The 21,091-nt window shown below is 40.7% G+C and overlaps 1 protein-coding gene across 1 annotated transcript; it reads left to right on the top strand.

The window, feature by feature from the left end:
• Window positions 1–533: 533 nt before the first annotated feature.
• LOC135225821 (coiled-coil domain-containing protein 39-like) lies at window positions 534–18,606 on the top strand. The gene is made up of 17 exons (XM_064265603.1): window positions 534–756; window positions 1,462–1,767; window positions 1,886–2,107; window positions 3,074–3,265; window positions 3,661–3,876; window positions 4,435–4,650; window positions 4,941–5,108; window positions 5,222–5,328; window positions 5,745–5,892; window positions 6,095–6,234; window positions 9,890–9,965; window positions 10,532–10,691; window positions 11,135–11,241; window positions 13,282–13,467; window positions 16,333–16,508; window positions 17,308–17,558; window positions 18,452–18,606. The coding sequence occupies exons 1-17, from the start codon at window positions 550–552 to the stop codon at window positions 18,526–18,528; spliced, it is 2,955 nt and encodes a 984-aa protein (XP_064121673.1). The 5' UTR covers window positions 534–549; the 3' UTR covers window positions 18,529–18,606.
• The last annotated feature ends 2,485 nt before the right edge of the window (window positions 18,607–21,091 follow it).

Raw genomic sequence — 21,091 nt, 5'->3', positions numbered from 1 at the left:
GTCACAAGTGTTGTAAGGTTATTATAAGAGATCAGTAACCTTGATCTTTAAAAGAGTAAGAGTTATATATGTAATACTACCGTGATAAGAAGTACCAGGGTTAATATATGCTTGAGAGTGTACGTGCGTGTGAATACGACAATATGATATCTGTTGGGTTTCCGGGTGATGAATTAGTTAAAGCGTGAGATGGAACATAACTTGATATACATTATGCATTATTCATTGAAAATCTATAGGTACAGAGACATGGCGAGCGACACGCCTGTCTCCCTGTTCACAGAGAATGTTTTCCTTTGCAGTTAGCAAGTTCAGCATAGAAAAAAAACCCTTATTTTATAGTCTCCCTACTCAGTCTACACGACTGTGAATTGTATACCTTGTCATTCATTTACCTACGTAATGTTGTATTCATAGATAAGAAACCTGATATTGATTAAAAGGCTAAAAATAATTTATGAATGGGAATTCTTACTATTCTATAGATCGTAATTTATGTATCAATTAGTCCTAACCAACTCATCAACAGGTACAACTGCAAGGGACAAGATGGAGGCTGCGCTTGATAAGGCGCTGGCCAACCCAGGGATGGGTCTCCTATTGCTGGATGAGGTCAATCGGGGTTTGGCTGAAGACGTCGAACAATTACGTCAAGAAGTCGCGACAATGCAGGAGGTCCATAACAGCGAGTATGTCATCCACAAGAGGAATACGCATTACGTCGATGATATGTCCCAGATGCTGGATAATTTACAGGTATGTCACGAGGATTTTTTATTTTCTGTAGCGTATTAAATGACAAAAGAGTTGAGTTTCAGCTGCGATGTGAGTTGTTTCCGTAAGTAATTTTCTTTAGTTTTGGTAGTTTGCATTTTGATGTAATTATAAAATATGTCAAAACTTATATTTTTATTCATCCCACTGACTGGGTGGTTAAGCTTCATCACTGTCGCAGAATTTTTCATCATTGATGCCTTCTATTTTGGCTATATTTACATTTCAGTTGCCCCTCTTCTTCTTCTTCTTTTATTTTCCAACAATTATGCAGAAACTATGAAATATGAACCTCATAAAAGTGAAATCAGAACTTCATCAGCTCGTCCATTCTAATTCGTTTTAGCAATATTCCTCTCGTCTTCATGTTAAGAAAAGTTGTGTGTGCGTGTACCACGCGCGCGCGTGTGTGTGTGTACGAGTGTGTGAGTGTGTTTTTCTATGCTGGTGTGCGCGCGTGTGTTTTGAAGAAGTTGAAGTCTTGAATGCTATTATGATACTAGTTTATTTTTTACATATATTTCACATGATAGACCCATAATTCCTTGTATGTACGATTACTTTTAATGGCATTGGTGTAAATTCTATATCTGTGATAATTGTGGATGTCTTGTTTACGTTCTCATTATTATTAATGTATAGCAACTGACCCCTAATGATCTGACAATGCCCCCCCCCCCCCCCCAGAGTCTAGTGACGGCGCTACGCAAGGACATCGACTCCGAGGGCAAGAGCGAAAGGGCTGCTTCGAGCGAGAGCGAGGGGATCCTTCGTCAGTGCCGCCTCAAGCACAGCGAGCTCGCCAACCTCCAAGAAACCTCCGAACTCCTGCAGTCGCGCCTGACGCAACGGCAGAGGGAGTTCGAGGACATGCAGAAGACGCTCGTGGGCGACTCTAGCCTGCTGAAGGAGTTGCTCGACCACTTGGCCGAGGCTGACAACGACAATCTGCTCCTCCTGCAGTATTCAGCCGAGGACGCTTCGAAGATCAAGGTGTTGTTGTTGATGCTTTTCGTGTGACGTTTTGCAGCTGGAATATTTGACGAAGTCAATGATCAACCTTTAAGTTGCTTAGTAAGACATCCAATATATTTTCTGAACCTTTTCTCAGGAACTCAGCGTCGAGCTGGAACGCACCAGCGGGAAAGTCGCGGCGGCCGAAGCCGAATTAGGCCAGAGGCAGAGCGAGGCCAGTGCAGCTCGAACGGTGCTTGAGCAGTTGGGCACTGCTTTCTTGCAAGCAGCGTCCCAGAGGGACCACTTGCTGGCACAGTGGGAAGCAACGCTCGACCACATCTACCAGGCAGCTAAGAGTCAGACGCAGTTTATTGAGGTAAAGTTACGTTTTTAATTTTTTATTTATTTATTTATTTTTTTTTTTTTTGCAGCGTCCCTTTTGCCCCTAGCTGCAACCCCTTTCGTTTCTTTGACTGTACCACCGTTCATATTCTCTTTCTTCCATTTTACTTTCCTCATCCATCTAGTTCCTCGTTGGACGAATGGATTTCGCGCTCGGCTACCAATCCGATGGTCCGAAGTTCGAATCTCTTCTCGGCCAACGCGGAACCTGAGGAATTTATTTCTGGTGATAGAAATTCATTTCTCGATATAATGTGGTTCGGATCCCACAATAAGCTGTAGGTCCCGTTCCTAGCCACATAAAACTAAGATATACTTGACTTTCCTCATCCATCTCCTAACAACTGCTTTAAGGTTTTCCTCCAGTTACACCTTTCAAACATTTTATTCTCAATTTCCCCTTTCAGCACTGAATGGCCTCATAGGTCCCAGCGCTTGGCCTTTGTCCTAAATTCTATTCTATTCTATTTAAATTTCTTTTAACAGTCGAATGGCTCAAATTAGTTCTGTCTGGTGCAAATATGAAGGTTCTAGTTACTACTGTTAAACCTTGCACTTAGAAATACAGGGTGTACATTATTTGCATGCTCTTACATTCCAATATTATTTTTCTTGAAATGCACTTATTTCTTAATATTTCTTTTTAATCCTTAATTTTTTGTCTCACCATTTTATATAATGGCTTCTGACATTGTTAACTACAGTGAATCTGCTAGTTTTCACTTAAGTATTTTCCCCAATGCTGCTCAAACACTGGGACATCATACTGTATCAAGGCACAGTATTTCAACCCTGTCAAGTATTGGTTTCAAGAACTAATAGTATTAGTTCCAAGAACTAATATCAAATAGGCCTATATACTAGTTTACTGCCAAAGGGCCGAGCATGTCAACAAACACTGTCAAGCAGGAATCTAGAATCTCAGTGTCTTGCCCTGCAGGATTCTCTGGCGACTCAGCAGAAGATCGGGATGCTCGTCAAAGAGGTGGAACAAGAGAGCGAAATCTTCAAACAGATCGACACCTCGCGTTTGGAAGTCCTGACTGCCTTGCAGAAGGTTGAAGAAGAGGAAGTCTGGCTCAATACGCAATATAAGGCTGTCGTCGAAACGAAGGAGCAGATACAGTCCCAGGTAGGCCTAGTGTTTAGTGTTCTTTACCACTCGTTTTTTTAAAACAATTTTTCTCATGAATCTTTACAATTTCCTTGTTTTAGATATAGAGTTATAAAATTTCTTGTTACGCAAATCTCTCTACTGAAATATGTACGTATACTACATGCATATCTATGAATATAAGTTAGTTAATCTTCTTGCAACTGAATGTTGTTCTCCAGTCAATCAAAATATCAGAAACTGAAACATTAACATAAGTGTTAACATTTCAAGTTTCAAGTCACAGATTTCCACATCACCATTGACAAGTTTTCACACAAAACCTTCACATCTCTTAGTCAAGATCTCATCTGCTCTCAGGGTTGAACAATTCAAACCTAATGACTGAATCATATCTCCCCCCTCTCCTGCAGCTGTGGGCCTTGCAGAACGCCTTCACCAAGCTGAACAAGGACATAGAAAACCAGCAGAACCAGCTCTTGGAGAAGCGTTCCTACAGGGATGAGAAGGAAGCTCTGGTGGCCAGTATGGAACAGCAGTGCAGTAGGGCCGAGCACAAGCTGACTCTGAACACAGAATTGGTCTGCTCAGTGGAGGACAACATCAACTCACTTCAGGTCATGCTAAAGGTCGGGTTGACGAGTAGGCATTGTTATCAGGCGGTTTTTGTGTGGCTGAAAGAAATTTTATCAGTCTTCTTGACAGTAGGGGGATAGTACCAGTGCACCTTATGTGGTACATTGCAGGCACTATCAAAGGGTGTTTGCAGCATTCCTTCGGCCCTTAGCTGCACCGCTTTTTACCCTTTTACTTTACCTTCCTTTCCGTTTCCTTTCAGTCTTGCTTTCCTGCCTCTAATTATTATTATAAGTGCTCCTGTGGACTTTCCTCCCAGTTCCACCTTTATGTCCTTGTACATCACTTTCTTATGAGTCATTTTATCTTGCAGTGTAACCACCCCCAACTCCCTCTTTTCACTGTCTTGAGAGTTTGAATGGTAGCAAGTGCCTCAGTGCTTGGATTGACAGCTTAGATATCTTAAGACCAGTCATTTAAAAGTAATTAATGGTCTGTGTCATCTTAACTGGCAAACTCTTAGATTTTTCATGAAAACCTTGTGATGCGCATATAAGTTTTTAGCTAAAGTAACCTTTCCAGTAGGAAATGACAGGCTTTCACCCCAACAGGATGGTGAAGCCCTGGTCAAAGGCCTGATCAAGCAGAAGGAGAGGGTCATGGAAGCAGAGCAGCACCACCTGCAGGCCGTCGGCAGGTGGAAGGAGCAAGAGGCCCTTCTGAAGGGCGAGATCACCGCCCTGGTCGCCGCGAAGAACCGGGACTTGAACCACATGAAGGAACTGGACATCAGAGCCTTCAAGCAGAGGGAGGTCATCCATGATCAGGTAAGAGCCATTGAGGTCTAAAAACAGGCATTTTCTGCCCTGTAGGAGCCATCGACTTCTGTGAGGAGGCCTATTCTGCCCTGTACGTGTCATCGAGCTTTGAAAGTAGGCCTGTTCTGCCCAATAAGTACCATCGAATTCTGAGAGTAGGCTTATTCTGCCCTGTAAACAGCATAGAGTTCTGAGGGTACACCCATTCTCCCCAGTAAATACCATCGAGTTCTGAGGCTAGGCCTACTCCGCATTAGATTCACGTCTGTGTAACTTGTTGATCCATTTTTCTTCCGCAGGAGGGCCACCTTCAGCAGCTCAGACGTAGGCTCCACGACCTCACGCACGACGGCAACAACAACGCCGTCGACGTTGAGCAGCAGAAGATGCTGGAATTCCTGCAACTGAGACTCCAGGAGACCTCCACGACAATCAAACTCCTGTCGAAACAGCTGATATTTCTGAAGGTGAGTCTTGATATAGAAAATGGGAAAATGAGAGAGAGAGAGAGAGAGAGAGAGAGAGAGAGAGAGAGAGAGAGAGAGAGAGAGAGAGAGTTTTATATTCATGTTCTTTCCAGAACTCGAGAACGCGCGAACAGACGAACGTCTCCACCTTAGAGAGAGAGGTGACCAAAACCGAGAGCGAGATAGCGACCATTAAAATGAGCAGCGACAGTGCGCAGAGGTAAATATTTGTACGCATGCGCAGCATCCTTCTTACTCTCTCCTAACTGACCTTATTTGACCTTATTTCCTCCTGACCTTTTCTGAGCTTATTTCCTACTGATCTTTTCTGATCTTATTTTACCTTATTTCTTCCTGACCTTTTCTGACCATATTTGACCTTGTTTCCTCCTGACCTTTTCTGATGTTTGACCTTATTTCCTTCTGACCTTATTTCCTCCTTACCTTATTTGACCTTATTTCCTCCTTACCTTATTTGACCTTATTTCCTCCTGACCTTTTCTGATCTTGTTTGACCTTTCTGACCTTATTTGACCTTATTTCCTCCTGACCTTATTTGGCCATATTTCCTCCTGAACTCTTCTGACCTTGTTTGGCCTTATTTCCCCCTGACCTTCGTATTAATTTTTTTTGTAGGGAATCGATCAAGCTGACTGAGAAACGAGAAGAGCTGATGGTAGACGTCAGCTTAACACAGCTTCACCTTCAACGACGCTTGGCCCACCTTCAGAGCCTGACTGACACGGTGGGGCGGATGTCGCAGGACAAATCGGATATGGAGAAGGTCAGTCGTTGCGAATGGGTCGACTGGTTGTATTCTTACTGTTGTGTGTAGTTGTATTACAGTGTACTTTCTGCATTGGAGTATTACAGTGTCCTTTCTGCATTGGAGTATTACAGTGTACTTTCTGCATTGGAACACCATATAACAATGGCCCTGCTTTCAAACGTATATATAGTTTTAGCATTTGAATTTCCATCGGCAGCTCGTCTCGGAACAAATCAGCGGAGTGAAAGGACGCATCGGCGTCATAGAAGTGGCCATGAGGAGCCTCAACGCCGAAATGCACACGCTGTACTTGCAGTTGCACGAAGTCAACACGAGAGTTCAGCAGATCAAGGACAAGTGAGTGATCTGGTGTAGGATGTGAAAGCAGAATCGTCTAGGTTAAGTGGGCAAATGGAAACAGATGAAATAAAGTTTGAGTGGTTAATAGTTTATTTATGATTTTCGAATAGGAGACTCATAGTTTATTATTATTATCATTATTATTATTATTATTATTATTATTATTATTATTTTTATTTTTTTTTTTTTTTTTTTTTTTTTTTTGCTCTATCACAGTCCTCCAATTCGACTGGGTGGTATTTATAGTGTGGGGTTCCGGGTTGCATCCTGCCTCCTTAGGAGTCCATCAATCTTCTTACTATGTGTGCCGTTTCTAGGATCACACTCTTCTGCATGAGGCCCGGAGCTACTTCAGCCTCTAGTTTTTCTAGATTCCTTTTCAGGAATCTTGGGATCGTGCCTAGTGCTCCTATGATTATGGGTACGATTTCCACTGGCATATCCCATATCCTTCTTATTTCTATTTTCAGATCTTGATACTTATCCAATTTTCCCTCTCTTTCTCTTCAACTCTGGTGTCCCATGGTATTGCGACATCAATGAGTGATACTTTCTTCTTGACCTTGTCAATCAACGTCACGTCTGGTCTGTTTGCACGTATCACCCTATCCGTTCTGATACCATAGTCCAGAGGATCTTTGCGTGATCGTTTTCTATCACTCCTTCAGGTTGGTGCTCGTACCACTTATTACTGCAAGGTAGCTGATGTTTCTTGCACAGGCTCCAGTGGAGGGCTTTTGCTACTGAATCATGCCTCTTTTTGTACTGGTTCTGTGCAAGTGCCGGGCATTCACTTGCTATGTGGTTTATGGTTTCACTTTTCGTATTGCACTTCCTACATATGGGAGAGATGTTATTTCCGTCTATCGTACTTTGAACATATCTGGTTCTTAGGGCCTGATCTTGTGCCGCTGTTATCATTCCTTCAGTTTCCTTCTTTAGCTCTCCCCTCTGTAGCCATTGCCAATTATCATCGCTGGCTAGTTCTTTAGTCTGTCTCATGTATTGTCCGTGCATTGGTTTGTTGTGCCAGTCCTCTGTTCTTTCTGTCTTTCTCCTGTCTCTGTATATTTCTGGGTCTTCGTCTGCTTTTATTAGTCCTTCTTCCCATGCACTCTTTAGCCACTCGTCTTCACTGGTTTTCAGATATTGCCCCAGTGCTCTGTTTTCGATGTTGACGCAGTCCTCTATATTGAGTAGTCCTCTCCCTCCTTCCTTTCGTGTTATGTATAGTCTGTCCGTATTTGCTCTTGGGTGTAGTGCTTTGTGTATTGTCATATGTTTCCTGGTTTTCTGATCTATGCTGCGGAGTTCTGCCTTCGTCCATTCCACTATTCCTGCGCTGTATCTGATTACTGGCACTGCCCATGTGTTTATGGCTTTTATCATATTTCCGACGTTGAGTTTTGACTTGAGTATCGCCTTGAGTCTCTGCATATATTCTTTCCTGATCGTGTCCTTCATCTCTTGGTGTTTTATATCTCCTCCTTCCATTATTCCCAGGTATTTGTATCCTGTCTCATCTATGTGTTTGATGTTGCTCCCATCTGGTAGCTTTATCCCTTCAGTTCTCGTTACTTTGCCTTTTTGTATGTTGACTAAGGCGCATTTTTCTATTCCAAACTCCATCCTGATGTCCCCAGATACAATCCTTACAGTCTGGATTAGGGTATCTATTTCCTTGATGCTCTTACCATACAGCTTGATGTCGTCCATGAACATCAGATGGTTGATTCTGTTGCCTCTTTTCTTGAGTTGGTACCCGGCATCCATCTTCTTTAGTACATTTGTCATGGGAATCATGGCTACTACGAAGAGTAGTGGGGACAGTGAGTCGCCCTGGAAGATCCCTCTCCTGATATTAACCTCTGCTAGTCTTATTCCAGAGCTTGTAAGTATTGTATTCCAGTTGCGCATTGTATTTTTGAGGAAGCTGATGGTATTTTCCTCTGCCCCATATATTTTCAGGCATTCTATTAGCCATGTGTGTGGTATCATGTCGAAGGCTTTCTTATAGTCTATCCATGCCATGCTTAGGTTGGTTTTCCTTCTCCTACTGTTCTTCATTACCATTTTGTCTATCAGGAGCTGGTCTTTTGTGCCCCTACACTTCCTTCTGCAGCCTTTCTGTTGGTGGGGGTGGGGGATGGTTTGTGTCCTCTAGGTAGTTGTATAGCCTTTCACTGATGATACCTGTTAGTAACTTCCACATTATTGGTAGGCAGGTGATAGGCCTGTAGTTACTGGCTATATTTCCCTTACTCTTGTCTTTTTGTACTAAGGATGTTCTTCCTGTGGTCATCCATTTGGGTGCTTGGTGATTTGAGATACAATGCTGGAGTTGTTCTGCTATTCGTGGGTGTAGGGCCTTGAAGTTTTTGAGCCAGTATCCATGGACTTCATCGGGACCTGGGGCTTTCCAGTTTGGCATTTTCTTTAGTTGGTGTCTGACTGTGTCTGTCGTGATGTCTGTGAATCTTTGTTTTATTCTCCCTGTTTCTTCTTCCTTGACTTCCTGGAGCCATGTTGCATGTTTGTTGTGATACCGGATTGCTCCATATGTTTTCCCAGAGTCTCTTACTTGGTTCGGCTTCAGGAATTATTATTATTATTCTTATTATTATTATTATTATTATTATTATTATTTTATTATTATTATTCCTCCAGAAGATGAACCCTATTCATATGGAACAAGACCACAAGGGACCATTGAATAGGGTCCATTCTGAATACATAATAATAATAATTATAATAATATTAATACTAATGAAAATGGAAGCCATAGACTAAAAAATGGAAACAAATTTTAATTTAGTAATGAACTTCTAGACCCGACTCACAAATCGCTTTCATGTCTTATAAGATGAATTTTAAATATCTTAGGAATATATTTTGGTTAAAAGCTTTCTACAGCAATGATGCTTTGTCACTGACGATACAATTTCATTTGTGTAATGTTTGAGAACCTATCTCTATTTTGTAACCACAGCGACCTTTGTCTCTGAAAGAACGCATGCTATTTTCCTTGCTTTTAAATCTATTTTTATCTGTTTATAAATTTAATTTAATTATGCTTTTTTAATAAGTGAGATAACTTCTTTCTGTATCTCCCTTTAACTTCTATTACTTCATCTTCTGAATAATAATAATAATAATAAAATAATAATAATAATAATAATAATAATAATAATAATAATAATAATAATAATAATAATAATAATAATAATAATAATAATAACAATAATAATAATAATAATAATATAATAATAATAGATTTAAGAAAGATATGGGATATACCAGTGGAAACTGTACCCATAATAATCATAGGAACACTATAGGCACGATCCCAAGATCCCTGAAAACGAATCTGGGAAAACTAGAGGCTGGGGTAGCTCCAGGACTCACGCAGTAGAGTGTGCTCCTAGAAACAGCGCACATAGTAAGAAAAGTGATGTTGGACTCCTAAGGAGGCAGGATGCAACCCGGAACCCTACACTATACAAGTACTGCCACCCAGTCGAATTTGAGGACCAAATAATAATAATAATATTGCACACACACTTGAAAGAACACTACTAAGGTACACAAATCACAAAATAGGTTGATTATACATATTGGTTCACGTTATACATCTTTTTATTTATTCCCTCAGGTACAAGAAAGTACAATCCAGCCTAGACAATCCCGAAGGAGAAGACGAAGTGTCAACTACCCAGGTTTTCTTAAAGGTAAGTCTCCATCAGTGCACCTCACGCAGTGCACTGTAGGCATTACTTAAGTGTCTTTGCAGCGGTCTATTGGCCCCTAGCTGCGACCTCTTTCATTCCTTTTACTGTACCTCCTTTCATATACCCTTTCTTCATCTTACTTTCCACCCTCTCCTAACACTTGATTGATAGTCCAACTGCTTTGAGGTTTTCCTCCTGTTACACCTTTCAAACCCTTTACTGTCAATTTCCATTTCAGCGCTGAATGACCTCATAGGTCCCAGTGCTTGGCCTCTGGCCTAAATTTTATATTCAACTCAACCTTTCATTCCTTTTACTGTACCTCCATTTATATTCTACTGAGGGTGAGTCCTTTTTCTTAGCAACTAAGGGAAGATAATCAGTCTTGGACTATGTCGATATTACTGAGGGTGGGTCCTTTTACTTGTAACAAAGGGAAAAGAATAATATGGAGAGAGAGAGAGAGAGAGAGAGAGAGAGAGAGAGAGAGAGAGAGAGAGAGAGAGAGAGAGAGAGTGTGTGAAACTGCTTACCTCCATTCGGTTGGGTCTCTTCGTACTATACAGGTAGCCAGCGAGCGGGCAGGCCTCCAAGAGACTGGAGACATGTTAGACCTGGAAGTGAGGAGGGCCGAGGAAGAAGTGGAAGCCTTGCAGCAGATGGTGAGTCTCCTGAACGTGGAAGGACAGCAATATCGCTCCCAGATACACCAGATTCTCCATTACAGTAAGTTCTGAAGACTAGACTTCCTTCTTCTGCTCTGTTTAAATCCTTAGTCAGTGATCACAGAAACTACAGATATTCTGCACTCAAGTTCTAAAGATTTTCTACCTGCTGTGTTTGTTAAATCCTCAATAAGTGATAACTGCCCCGTTGGGATGTAGGCATTACTTAAGGCACTTTGCAGCGTCCCTTCGGCCCCTAGCTGCAACCCCTTTCGTTCCTTTTACTGTACCTCCTTTCTTGTTCTCTTTCTTCCATCTTACTTTCCTCAACCCTCTCCTGACTACTGATTCATAGTGCAACTGCTTTGAGGTTTTCCTCCTGTTACGCCTTTCGATCCTTTTACTCTCATCATAGGTCCCAGTGCTTGGCCTTTGGCCTAAATTCTATAATCAATTCAATAAGTGGTGACCAAAGCTACAAATGGTCCTTTTTTTCCCCCACAGGCGAAGAGGAAAAAGACAGAGTCCTCCTGGAAGAGAATCTGGCTTCTCTGGAAGAAGAAATGGCCCTGTGGAATTCTATGCACGATCAGGCAAGACGGGAGATGCAGGTGAGTTATTATTTTTGAAAAAGAAACCCACAAAATTACTGTGTATAACGTGTTTACTTATAAGTATTTATAAGTAAACACCTCTCTTGAAAAGTGGCCACAGATAGGGCCTAAAAGTACTCGAGTGTTGAGTAAAATAAAATAAAATGTAAATACTTATAAGTAAACACGTTATACACAGTAATTTTGTGGGTTTCTTTTTCAACCTTCAGAAGAAACTGAAAGAAGTTTTTGTTTGTTTCATTATTATTATTATTTTTTATTTTTTTTTTTTTTTTTTTTTTTTTTGCTCTATCACAGTCCTCCAATTCGACTGGGTGGTATTTATAGTGTGGGGTTCCGGTTGCATCCCGCCTCCTTAGGAGTCCATTACTTTTCTTACTATGTGTGCCGTTTCTAGATCACACTCTTTTGCATGAGGCCCGAGCTACTTCAGCCTCTAATTTTTCTAGATTCCTTTTCAGGGATCTTGGGATCGTGCCTAGTGCTCCTATGATTATGGGTACGATTTCCACTGGCATATCCCATATCCTTCTTATTCTATTTTCAGATCTTGATACTTATCCATTTTTTCCCTCTCTTTCTCTCAACTCTGGTGTCCCATGGTATTGCGACATCAATGAGTGATACTTTCTTCTTGATTTTGTCAATCAACGTCACGTCTGGTCTGTTTGCACGTATCACCCTATCCGTCCTGATACCATAGTCCCAGAGGATCTTTGCCTGATCGTTTTCTATCACTCCCTCAGGTTGGTGCTCGTACCACTTATTACTGCAAGGTAGCTGATGTTTCTTGCACAGGCTCCAGTGGAGGGCTTTTGCCACTGAATCATGCCTCTCTTTGTACTGGTTCTGTGCAAGTGCCGGGCATTCGCTTGCTATGTGGTTTATGGTTTCATTTTTCGTATTGCACTTTCTATATGGGAGAGATGTTATTTAAGTCTATCGTTCTTTGAACATATCTGGTTCTTAGGGCCTGATCTTGTGCCGCTGTTATCATTCCTTCATTTTCCTTCTTTAGCTCTCCCCTCTGTAGCCATTGCCATGTGTCATCGCTGGCTAGTTCTTTAGTCTGTCTCATGTATTGTCCGTGCATTGGTTTGTTGTGCCAGTCCTCTGTTCTGTCTGTCATTCTCCTGTCTCTGTATATTTCTGGGTCTTCGTCTACTTTTATTAGTCCTTCTTCCCATGCACTCTTTAGCCACTCGTCTTCACTGGTTTTCAGATATTGCCCCAGTGCTCTGTTCTCGGTGTTGACGCAGTCCTCTATACTTAGTAGTCCTCTCCCTCCTTCCTTTCGTATTATGTATAGTCTGTCCGTATTTGCTCTTGGGTGTAGTGCTTTGTGTATTGTCATATGTTTCCTGGTTTTCTGATCTATGCTGCGGAGTTCTGCCTTCGTCCATTCCACTATTCCTGCACTGTATCTGATTACTGGTACTGCCCATGTGTTTATGGCTTTTATCATATTTCCGGCGTTGAGTTTTGACTTGAGTATCGCCTTGAGTCTCTGCATATATTCTTTCCTGATCGTGTCCTTCATCTCTTGGTGTTTTATATCCCCTCCTTCCATTATTCCCAGGTATTTGTATCCTGTCTCATCTATGTGTTTGATGCTGCTCCCATCTGGTAGCTTTATCCCTTCAGTTCTCGTTACTTTGCCTTTTTGTATGTTGACTGAGGCGCATTTTTCTATTCCAAACTCCATCCTGATGTCCCCAGATACAATCCTAACAGTCTTGATTAGGGTATCTATTTCCTTGATGCTTTTACCATACAGCTTGATGTCGTCCATGAACATCAGATGGTTGATTCTGTTGCCTCTTTTCTTGAGTTGATACCCGGCATCCATCTTATTATTATTGCAAAGCCAAGATCTACCATAGTTGGAAAAGCAGTAGGAGAGCTGCCCAGAAATAGAGAAATAAAAATAAACAGTAAAAGAAATATATACCAGAGAAAACCCAATAAAATAAAGACAGAAAATAGCCAAAAACCTTGAAAACTGAACGAAAATAAATCCCACTTTTCACAATCCAGAGCTCACAGAACAAGCTCCACGAAGTAGAGCTCCAAGTCCACGCCGTGGAGGAGCTCCTGAGGGAGAAGAACATCCACATGACAGCCGTACAGCGTGAAACAGAGTGTCAGCTCACGAAGGCGCGCCATGCTGCGCAGGCTGTGACAACACTGCAAAGGAGGACAAGATTCAGAGGCTTACAGCAGGTAAGTCTAACTAATTAGCGAGTTTTTGGGGGTCAAATATATTTATCTGTGTTGTCTGGTATCTTGAGCTTTGGGGTAATCGAATACAGCTGTTTTCTAGCCTCCTCTTTCCAAGAAACATTACTGGAACGTAGCTTGAGTCTAAGTGTCCTTCCATACTGCATACCAAGAAACATTACTGGAACGTAGCTTGAGTCTAAATGTCCTTCCGTACTGCATTCCGAAAAACATTACTGGAACGTAACTTGAGTCTAAATGTCCCTCCATACTGCATTCCAAGAGACATTATTGGAACGTAACTTGAGTCTAGATGTCCTTCCATACTTTAGTGTAGGTCTAGAGTCCTAGACAGATCTAAACTAAAAAGTGCTTTTAGTTACAAACAGAAGTGTTCCCCAGTAGGGGGCCTAGTAATAGGTGTACTGTAGGTATTACCATAAAGGTTATTTGCAGTGTCCCTTCGGCCCCTATAGCTGCAACCTCTTTCATTCTTTTTTACCATACCTCCGTGCAACTGCGAGGTTTTCCTCCTGTTACGCCTTTTAAAAACGTCTTACTCTCGATTTTCCTTTCAACACTGAATGACCTCGTAGGTCACAGCGCTTGGCCATCGCCCTAAAGTCTTTAACTTACGATGCTACCAAAAGTTAGACTTAGTCTTTAACCTACAATGCTACCAAATATTAGACTTATTCTTTAACCTACAATGCTACCATAGTCCCAGTATTTAACCTACGATGCTACCAAAAATTAGACCTATTCGGTTAACTACAATGCTAAAAAAAATTAGACCTAGTCTTTAACCCACAATGCTACCAAAAATTAGACCTATTCTTTAACCTACAATACTACCAAAAATTAGACCTATTCTTTAACCTACAATGCTACCAAAAGTTAGATATAGTCTTTAACCTACAATGCTACAAAAAATTAGACTCTTTAACCCACAATAGTACCAAAAATTAGACCTAGTCTTTAACCTACAATGCTACAAAAAATTAGAACTAGTCTTTAACCTACTTCTTCTTCCTAGCTTAAACCCATTTTTATATGGGGTCGCCATTACGAATGAGTCGTCTCCATCGATTTCTGTCCTGTGCCTCGTTCTCATTTATACCTTTCAATTCCATATCTTCCCTTACACAATCACGCCATCTCTTTCTTGGTCTTCCCTTCTTCCTTCTACCCTGCACTTCCATTTCCATCGTATGTCTTCCAACATGACGTTCCTCCCTTCGTAACAGGTGTCCATACCATCGAAGCCTTCCTTCCTGTATTTTCTTCGATATTTCAGCTACCTTTGTTGATCCTCTTATATACTCATTTCTAATCCTATCTTCCCTTGTTACTCCCGACATCCATCTCAACATTCTCATTTCTGCTACATCCATTTTCTTCTCCTCTGCTTTCCTCATACTTGCCGTTTCTGTTCCATATAACATTGCTGGTCTGACCACCGTCCTATGGAACTTTCCTTTCAATTTCAGAGGGACCTTCTTGTCACAGAGTACCCCTGATGCAAACCTCCAATTATTCCATCCTGCCTGAATTCGGTGTCTCACCTCTTGGTCCATGCTTCCACTATCCTCCAATACGGACCCTAAGTACTTGAACTTCTGTACTTTCTTTATTTCTTCCCCACCCAATCTTATGCTACTTCCACCGTCCTCAGTAATACTAGAACACATATATTCGGTTTTTGATCTGCTTATTCTCATTCCTCTCTCCTCAATTGCTGCTCTCCACCTCTCCAACCTCCCCTCCAACTCCTCCTTCCCCTCTGAACACAACACAATGTCATCCGCGTATAATATGCACCATGGCACTGCTTCTCTAACATCCCTGGTCATTACATCCATCACGATGTTGAAGATGAATGGGCTAAGTGCTGACCCCTGGTGTAATCCAACTCCTATCTCAAATCCATCCGTCTCATCAACACTACTTCTCACTCTAGTATACACATTCCTGTACATCTCCTGAATAATTCTGACATACTTTTCCGGCACCATCTTCTCCCTCAAACATCTCCATATTTCTTGCCTTGGCACTCTGTCATAGGCCTTTTCAAAGGTCTATGAATACCAGATGCAGGTCTCGTTGTTTTTCTCTGAATTTCTCCATTAGCTGCCTTATGCAAAATATTCCATCCGTTGTGCCGCTTCCCTTCATAAATCCTAACTGTTCCTTCCCTATTCTAACTTCCTCTCTCAGCCTGCTATCTATGATTCTTTCCAAAATCTTCAACGTGTGAGGCATTAGTTTTATACCTCTATAATTACTGCATTCCTGGACATCACCTTTACCTTTAATATAGGTATCAATATGCTTTCCCGCCATTCTTCTGGTATCTTTTCCTGTTCGAATATTTTTACCATCAGATCATACAAGATGTCTACCCCTTCCTCTCCTAAGGCTTTCCAAACTTCGACTGGGATTAAGTCAGGTCCTGTTGCCTTCCCATTTCTCATTCTTTTTAAAGCTCGTATCACTTCATCCCTAGATATCCCCATTACCATTCCCATGTTTACTTGTCCATCCTCTCTTACAAGTCTTTCATTTTCTTCATTTAGCAGTTGTTCGAAATACTCTTTCCATCTTTTCAGGATGTCTTCTTCCTTTTTTACGACCGTACCATTCCTATCTTTCATTTGCTTAACCTACAATACTACCAAAAATTAGATCTATTCTTTAACCCACAAAGCTACCAAAAATTAGACCTATTCTTTAACATACAATGCTGCCAAAAACCAAAAATTAGACCTATTCTTTAACCTACAGTGCTAAGCTTTGAATCCGCAACGTATCATGCAAGCTTTGGATCGCAGGAGAATATTTATTTAAAACCAATCTTTTAACACACAGAATGACGTAGAGTTACGACTAGCGCAGGAGCGCCTGCGCATGGTGAACTCCCTGCTGGGGGAGGCAGTGTCCTCCTACCAAGAAGCCACGGACGCCCTCATCATCTACTGCCAGCAAGTGAATGTTCCTCCACCCGATGTCATTAAGCTGACCAAAAAGGCCTCCTTCGGTTCGAGGTAAAATAAGGTTCCAGTCACTTTTTTATCAGAATAAGTTCGTATTCCTTCATTTTGTAACTTCTCACTTCCAGACTTTCATTTAACTTCATATTCCTCCATTTTGTAACTTCTCATTTCCAGAGGTCCTTCATTCCTCACATCGCTTGACTGTGGAACAGTTTCTTAGAGAATGTCGTGCAGGTGGAACTTGTATTTCAATAATCGTTTCTATCTATTTATCAATTTCTTCGTTTATTTTTTCTTTTCTGATAACTGATCTCTCCTTTCTATATTTCTTATTACCTTCTGTAAGACTTCTATCGAATGAACACCGTATTCTTTGTAAGGTTGAATTTAAAGTTAATGGCCCTTGGGACTTGTTCTATATGAATAGGTTTCATGTTCAGAACAATAATGATACACCCAACTTTCATTAAGAGCAAGGTGCAAAAGAAAATATAACATTATATTGACAAAGCTATACGTGTCGTCTCGTATTTAATGGTATCTCATCACTAACGATCGAAAAATTATAGGCCTATGCATGTTGCTGCAATCTTTGCTTTAAAATAATATGTCTTCCTTCATTTGTGAACGAAATTACATTAGATATTTGTATAATCTACTGTGTTTTATGTTATTATTAACAATTGAAAAACTATAGGCCTAAGCATGTTGCTGTAATCTTTACCTATCTTCCTTCATTTGCGAATAAAGTGGCGTTAGATATACTTATAATATATTATCATAGGTTACTGGGAATTCCTTTTACGAGCATTATCTAACACTGCCAAATTCCCATGGTTCCTCCTTCCAGATCGAGCTTAGGAACCCTGGACTCCTCGCGAAGCAGCGCCAGCAGCAAGGCCAGGAGCATCTCCCCGGGAGGCCTCTCGTGGAAATCGCGAAGCCGCAGGTCCTCTGTGGCTTCCCTCCATTCGCAGGACTCGGGTCGAAGCGGCTCTCCAGACCGAGGACCCAGGAGGTCGAAGAGTTCGGAGGCTATGCATGTTCCTCCTCCGTCGGTCAAAACGCCGACGGCGCCCGGGTTAACACTGATAACCCCAGGTGAAGTTACTTTCGATCTCTGTCTTGTTTCCTTGGCATTTCAGGAAAATGTATCTGGGTGATATTATATTGGTCTAGATTTGGGAGACTTCAGGAAAATGTATCTGGGTGATATTATATTGGTCTAGATTTGGGAGACATCAGGAAAATGTATCTGGGTGATATTATATTGGTCTAGATTTGGGAGACTTCAGGAAAATGTATCTGGGTGATATTATATTGGTCTAGATTTGGGAGACTTCAGGAAAATGTATCTGGGTGATATTACATGGGTCTAGATTTGGGAGACATCAGGAAAATGTATCTGGGTAACATTATTGGCAATTGGTGTAGATTAGGGAGACTGTGGGCCTAGATTAAGGAATGAAGGAGACTTTCAGAAAGTGTCTAGGTAAATAGTGTTTTGGTCTAGTTAGAGACTTCAGACATATGTATCTGGGTAACATTGCATTGGTTTAGATTAAGGAGACCTCAGAAAAATGTATCTGGGTAACATCGCATGGGTCTAGATTAAGGAAACTTCGGGAAAATTTATCTGGTAACATTGCATAGGTCTAGATTGGGAGAAAAAATGTGTCTGGGTAACATTGCATGGGTCTAGATTAAGGAGAATTCAGGAAAATGTGTCTGGGTAGCATTATATGGGTCTAGGTTAAGGAGATTTCAGGAAAATGTATCTGGGTAACATTGCATGGATCTAGATTAAGAAGACTTCAAGAAAAGTGTCTGGGTAACATTGCATGGGTCTAGATTAGGGAGATGATGGCTGTCAGAGATACAGTAACCTATATAGTAAGAATCGATTTGATTTTGAGAAAGATCCTTAAAGGCTTTCTATTCAATTATTTATTGATTTATTTGTTTATTTATTGATTTATTTGTTGACATTTCAGCCTTCCCAAGCACCGAGGTCAAGAGGCAGCACTACCAAGGTAAGAAACTCTCCAGAAGGCCAACGCAGCATTTGTAGAAATTGGATGATGATGTCTACCAAACTTATATAGTTAAGTAAGGTAATAGTTTTATATGTTGTGGAGTTCACCAAAGTGAAAAACCTATGACCTACATATATATATATATATATATCTATATATATATATATATATAGATATATAATATATATATAGGTGTATTTTCGTATATAAAGATGTTTAAAGTATTGGCAAAGAATAGGTAAGCTATTGTCATTTTAAAGATACTGGCATGCTGATAACTTTTTTGAAAAGGGACCCAAGTATTATAAACCTCTCAAGCAGTAATGGAACGATGCATATTTTGTCTATAGAATATATTTGTGTAAAAATAAATGTATTTTAAAGCCTTGTGTTATTTTACGAAGCCAACCAGACATTCTCGAAATCCACCACACTTTTAGACCTAATCCCCCCGGTTTACCAAGTTTAAAATGCCTCTGATTGAAGTTACATTTTTAATATTTGCTATTAAGCTGTAAATTCATTCACGAATTGAAATAAAGTTATGGATGAGGTATAATATTCATATACTACGCCTAAGATTGACTGTACACAGGATACGCAAAAGTACAAAATGATCTCGTGATCAGACACATATATCTGTTTTAGGCCTATATGTTGATTTTGCAAACTATTACTATTTTCTTCTCTCCATCATACATCACAATAGGCATAGAATGCTAAGATTATCGCTGACGTTTTATCCCAAGACTTTTGGTAAGCAGTTATGTAATATCTGCATTAACAAGACTGAAAAATAATAAGAAAATAGGAACTGTCGATCATAATTATACTCTTCAAGCATCAAAGCTACAACGTACGAGATAAATGAAACTTCTTAAAAAAGTTTAAATGTTTTTCTTGCCGGAATTCATCAAGTGTCGCTTATGATAATTAGTGACCATGGCAACAGTTGCATTAAGAAAAGTTACGTCACCTTTTAACGGGTTCTCCTCGTTTCATAAACGTAACGGTTGATCTTAGTCTTAACTTTACTCTAACAGCGATAGTTCATTTTCAGAATCTTAAGACGATAGATAGATGAATAATAAGCTCATTAATATGCACGTACATCTACGGGGGTCAGCCCATCAGTTTGGGCGCCTCTTTCGATTTCACCGTCAAGTCTTCCGTCAAATTCTCGCATTTAAAGAACATGCCTTAAAGACGGCGCATTTCCCCAGCGTAGATGATGGTATTTATTCCCTCGCGGCCATTTATTCTTCTTTTAACGTTTAAAGTTATGGTAATGGAAGTCATTTTTTTCCTATACGAAACGTCAGAGACCAGAAACACCTTTAGCAGACACCGACACGCCATCGCGTCATCGTAAGATGACGAGGTTCCGTTCATTCGTGTGGCTTAAAGAACGCCATGGGCGCCGAAAGCCGTTTGCAATGACGGACGATGCTTGTAGTAAGCTTATCGTTAAAGGGTAATGACTGTCAATGGGTATCGTAAGCATTTCCTGATTTTGGGCGGGAGAACCTAATATTGATGTCAGAGATCGAACGCTAACTCGCCGAAGTACATCGCAGACTTTGAAAACTCAACAACAGTCTGCTTATTCGTCCTGTCATGGGAATTAAAAAGGATGATACGACATCCCATCGATGGCGAAGTTCGCAGGATGGGACGAAATTCGGGAAAACGTCGACTTCCCGCATAATAGCAGAGTTTAAGGGCTTTGGTAGCCGAGTACACATGCCTTCATTAAACGCCGGTGGGACGCGTCCCACCACGAGACGCTAAATCGCACTGAAACTTGTGCCAACGGCGGCTTTGAGCGTTTTCCAAACTAACCCATAGATGGCGAGGCGATCATCAAAACAAAGCCGTTGGCCCGGGAATTTTAAATGAGTTTTAGACCTGTCAACAGGACGCATTTCATGCTATCAAAAAGTTAACAACAACATTAGTATATTATCAATTCTCAGGCATATAATTGTACTTAGTTTTTAATAAAAATATAAATGAAAAGGCCATAAGAGGTATTTTATTCAATTCAGTCCCACAGTCATAAATGAAGAAGGGCTTCATTTGTTTGCGAAGTAAAATGACGTTTCATATATACATACTTTACGCCATTGTAGGCTATATGCCAGCATCTGTGATGAAGTTCCATGCACCAGTTCATTCTGCAAGTATTCTTCACTAGTTGGGCAATTATATATGAATTAATAATTTCTGTTTATTGATATATCACCGATTTGTTTTTTTTTTAACTTCCTATATCTCGTATGCATTTTTTTGCTCTCACAAATAAGAAATCCCAAGAATCATAGCTCGTACCAGCTTGCACCGTTGTTGTTTGTAAATATAATCATCTGAATGTTATGAATATTGATTATTATATTTGTATAGTCGTCCAGCAATGATCAACAGGTGGTGTATCTCGCTAGCTAATTGGCCTCTCTCTCTCTCTCTCTCTCTCTCTCTCTCCTCTCTCGTCTCTCTCTCTCTCTCTCGCCTCTAATGATGCACCAATAACATCAGTAATTGCAGTTGTTCCACACACACACACACACACAGGCGCACATACATACACACACACATATA

Source organism: Macrobrachium nipponense, chromosome 11 (assembly GCF_015104395.2).
Source record: "Macrobrachium nipponense isolate FS-2020 chromosome 11, ASM1510439v2, whole genome shotgun sequence".
Lineage (NCBI taxonomy): Eukaryota > Metazoa > Arthropoda > Malacostraca > Decapoda > Palaemonidae > Macrobrachium > Macrobrachium nipponense.
This window is presented reverse-complemented; position numbering and strand designations above follow the sequence as displayed.

Coding starts and splice junctions, on each gene's coding strand:
- LOC135225821 (XM_064265603.1), top strand. CDS start 550: ATGGAGGCTGCGCTTGATAAGGCGCTGGCCAACCCAGGGATGGGTCTC. Junction 1,768..1,885: donor AGGACGCTTCGAAGATCAAG/GTGTTGTTGTTG, acceptor ACCTTTTCTCAG/GAACTCAGCGTCGAGCTGGA. Junction 3,266..3,660: donor AGGAGCAGATACAGTCCCAG/GTAGGCCTAGTG, acceptor CCTCTCCTGCAG/CTGTGGGCCTTGCAGAACGC.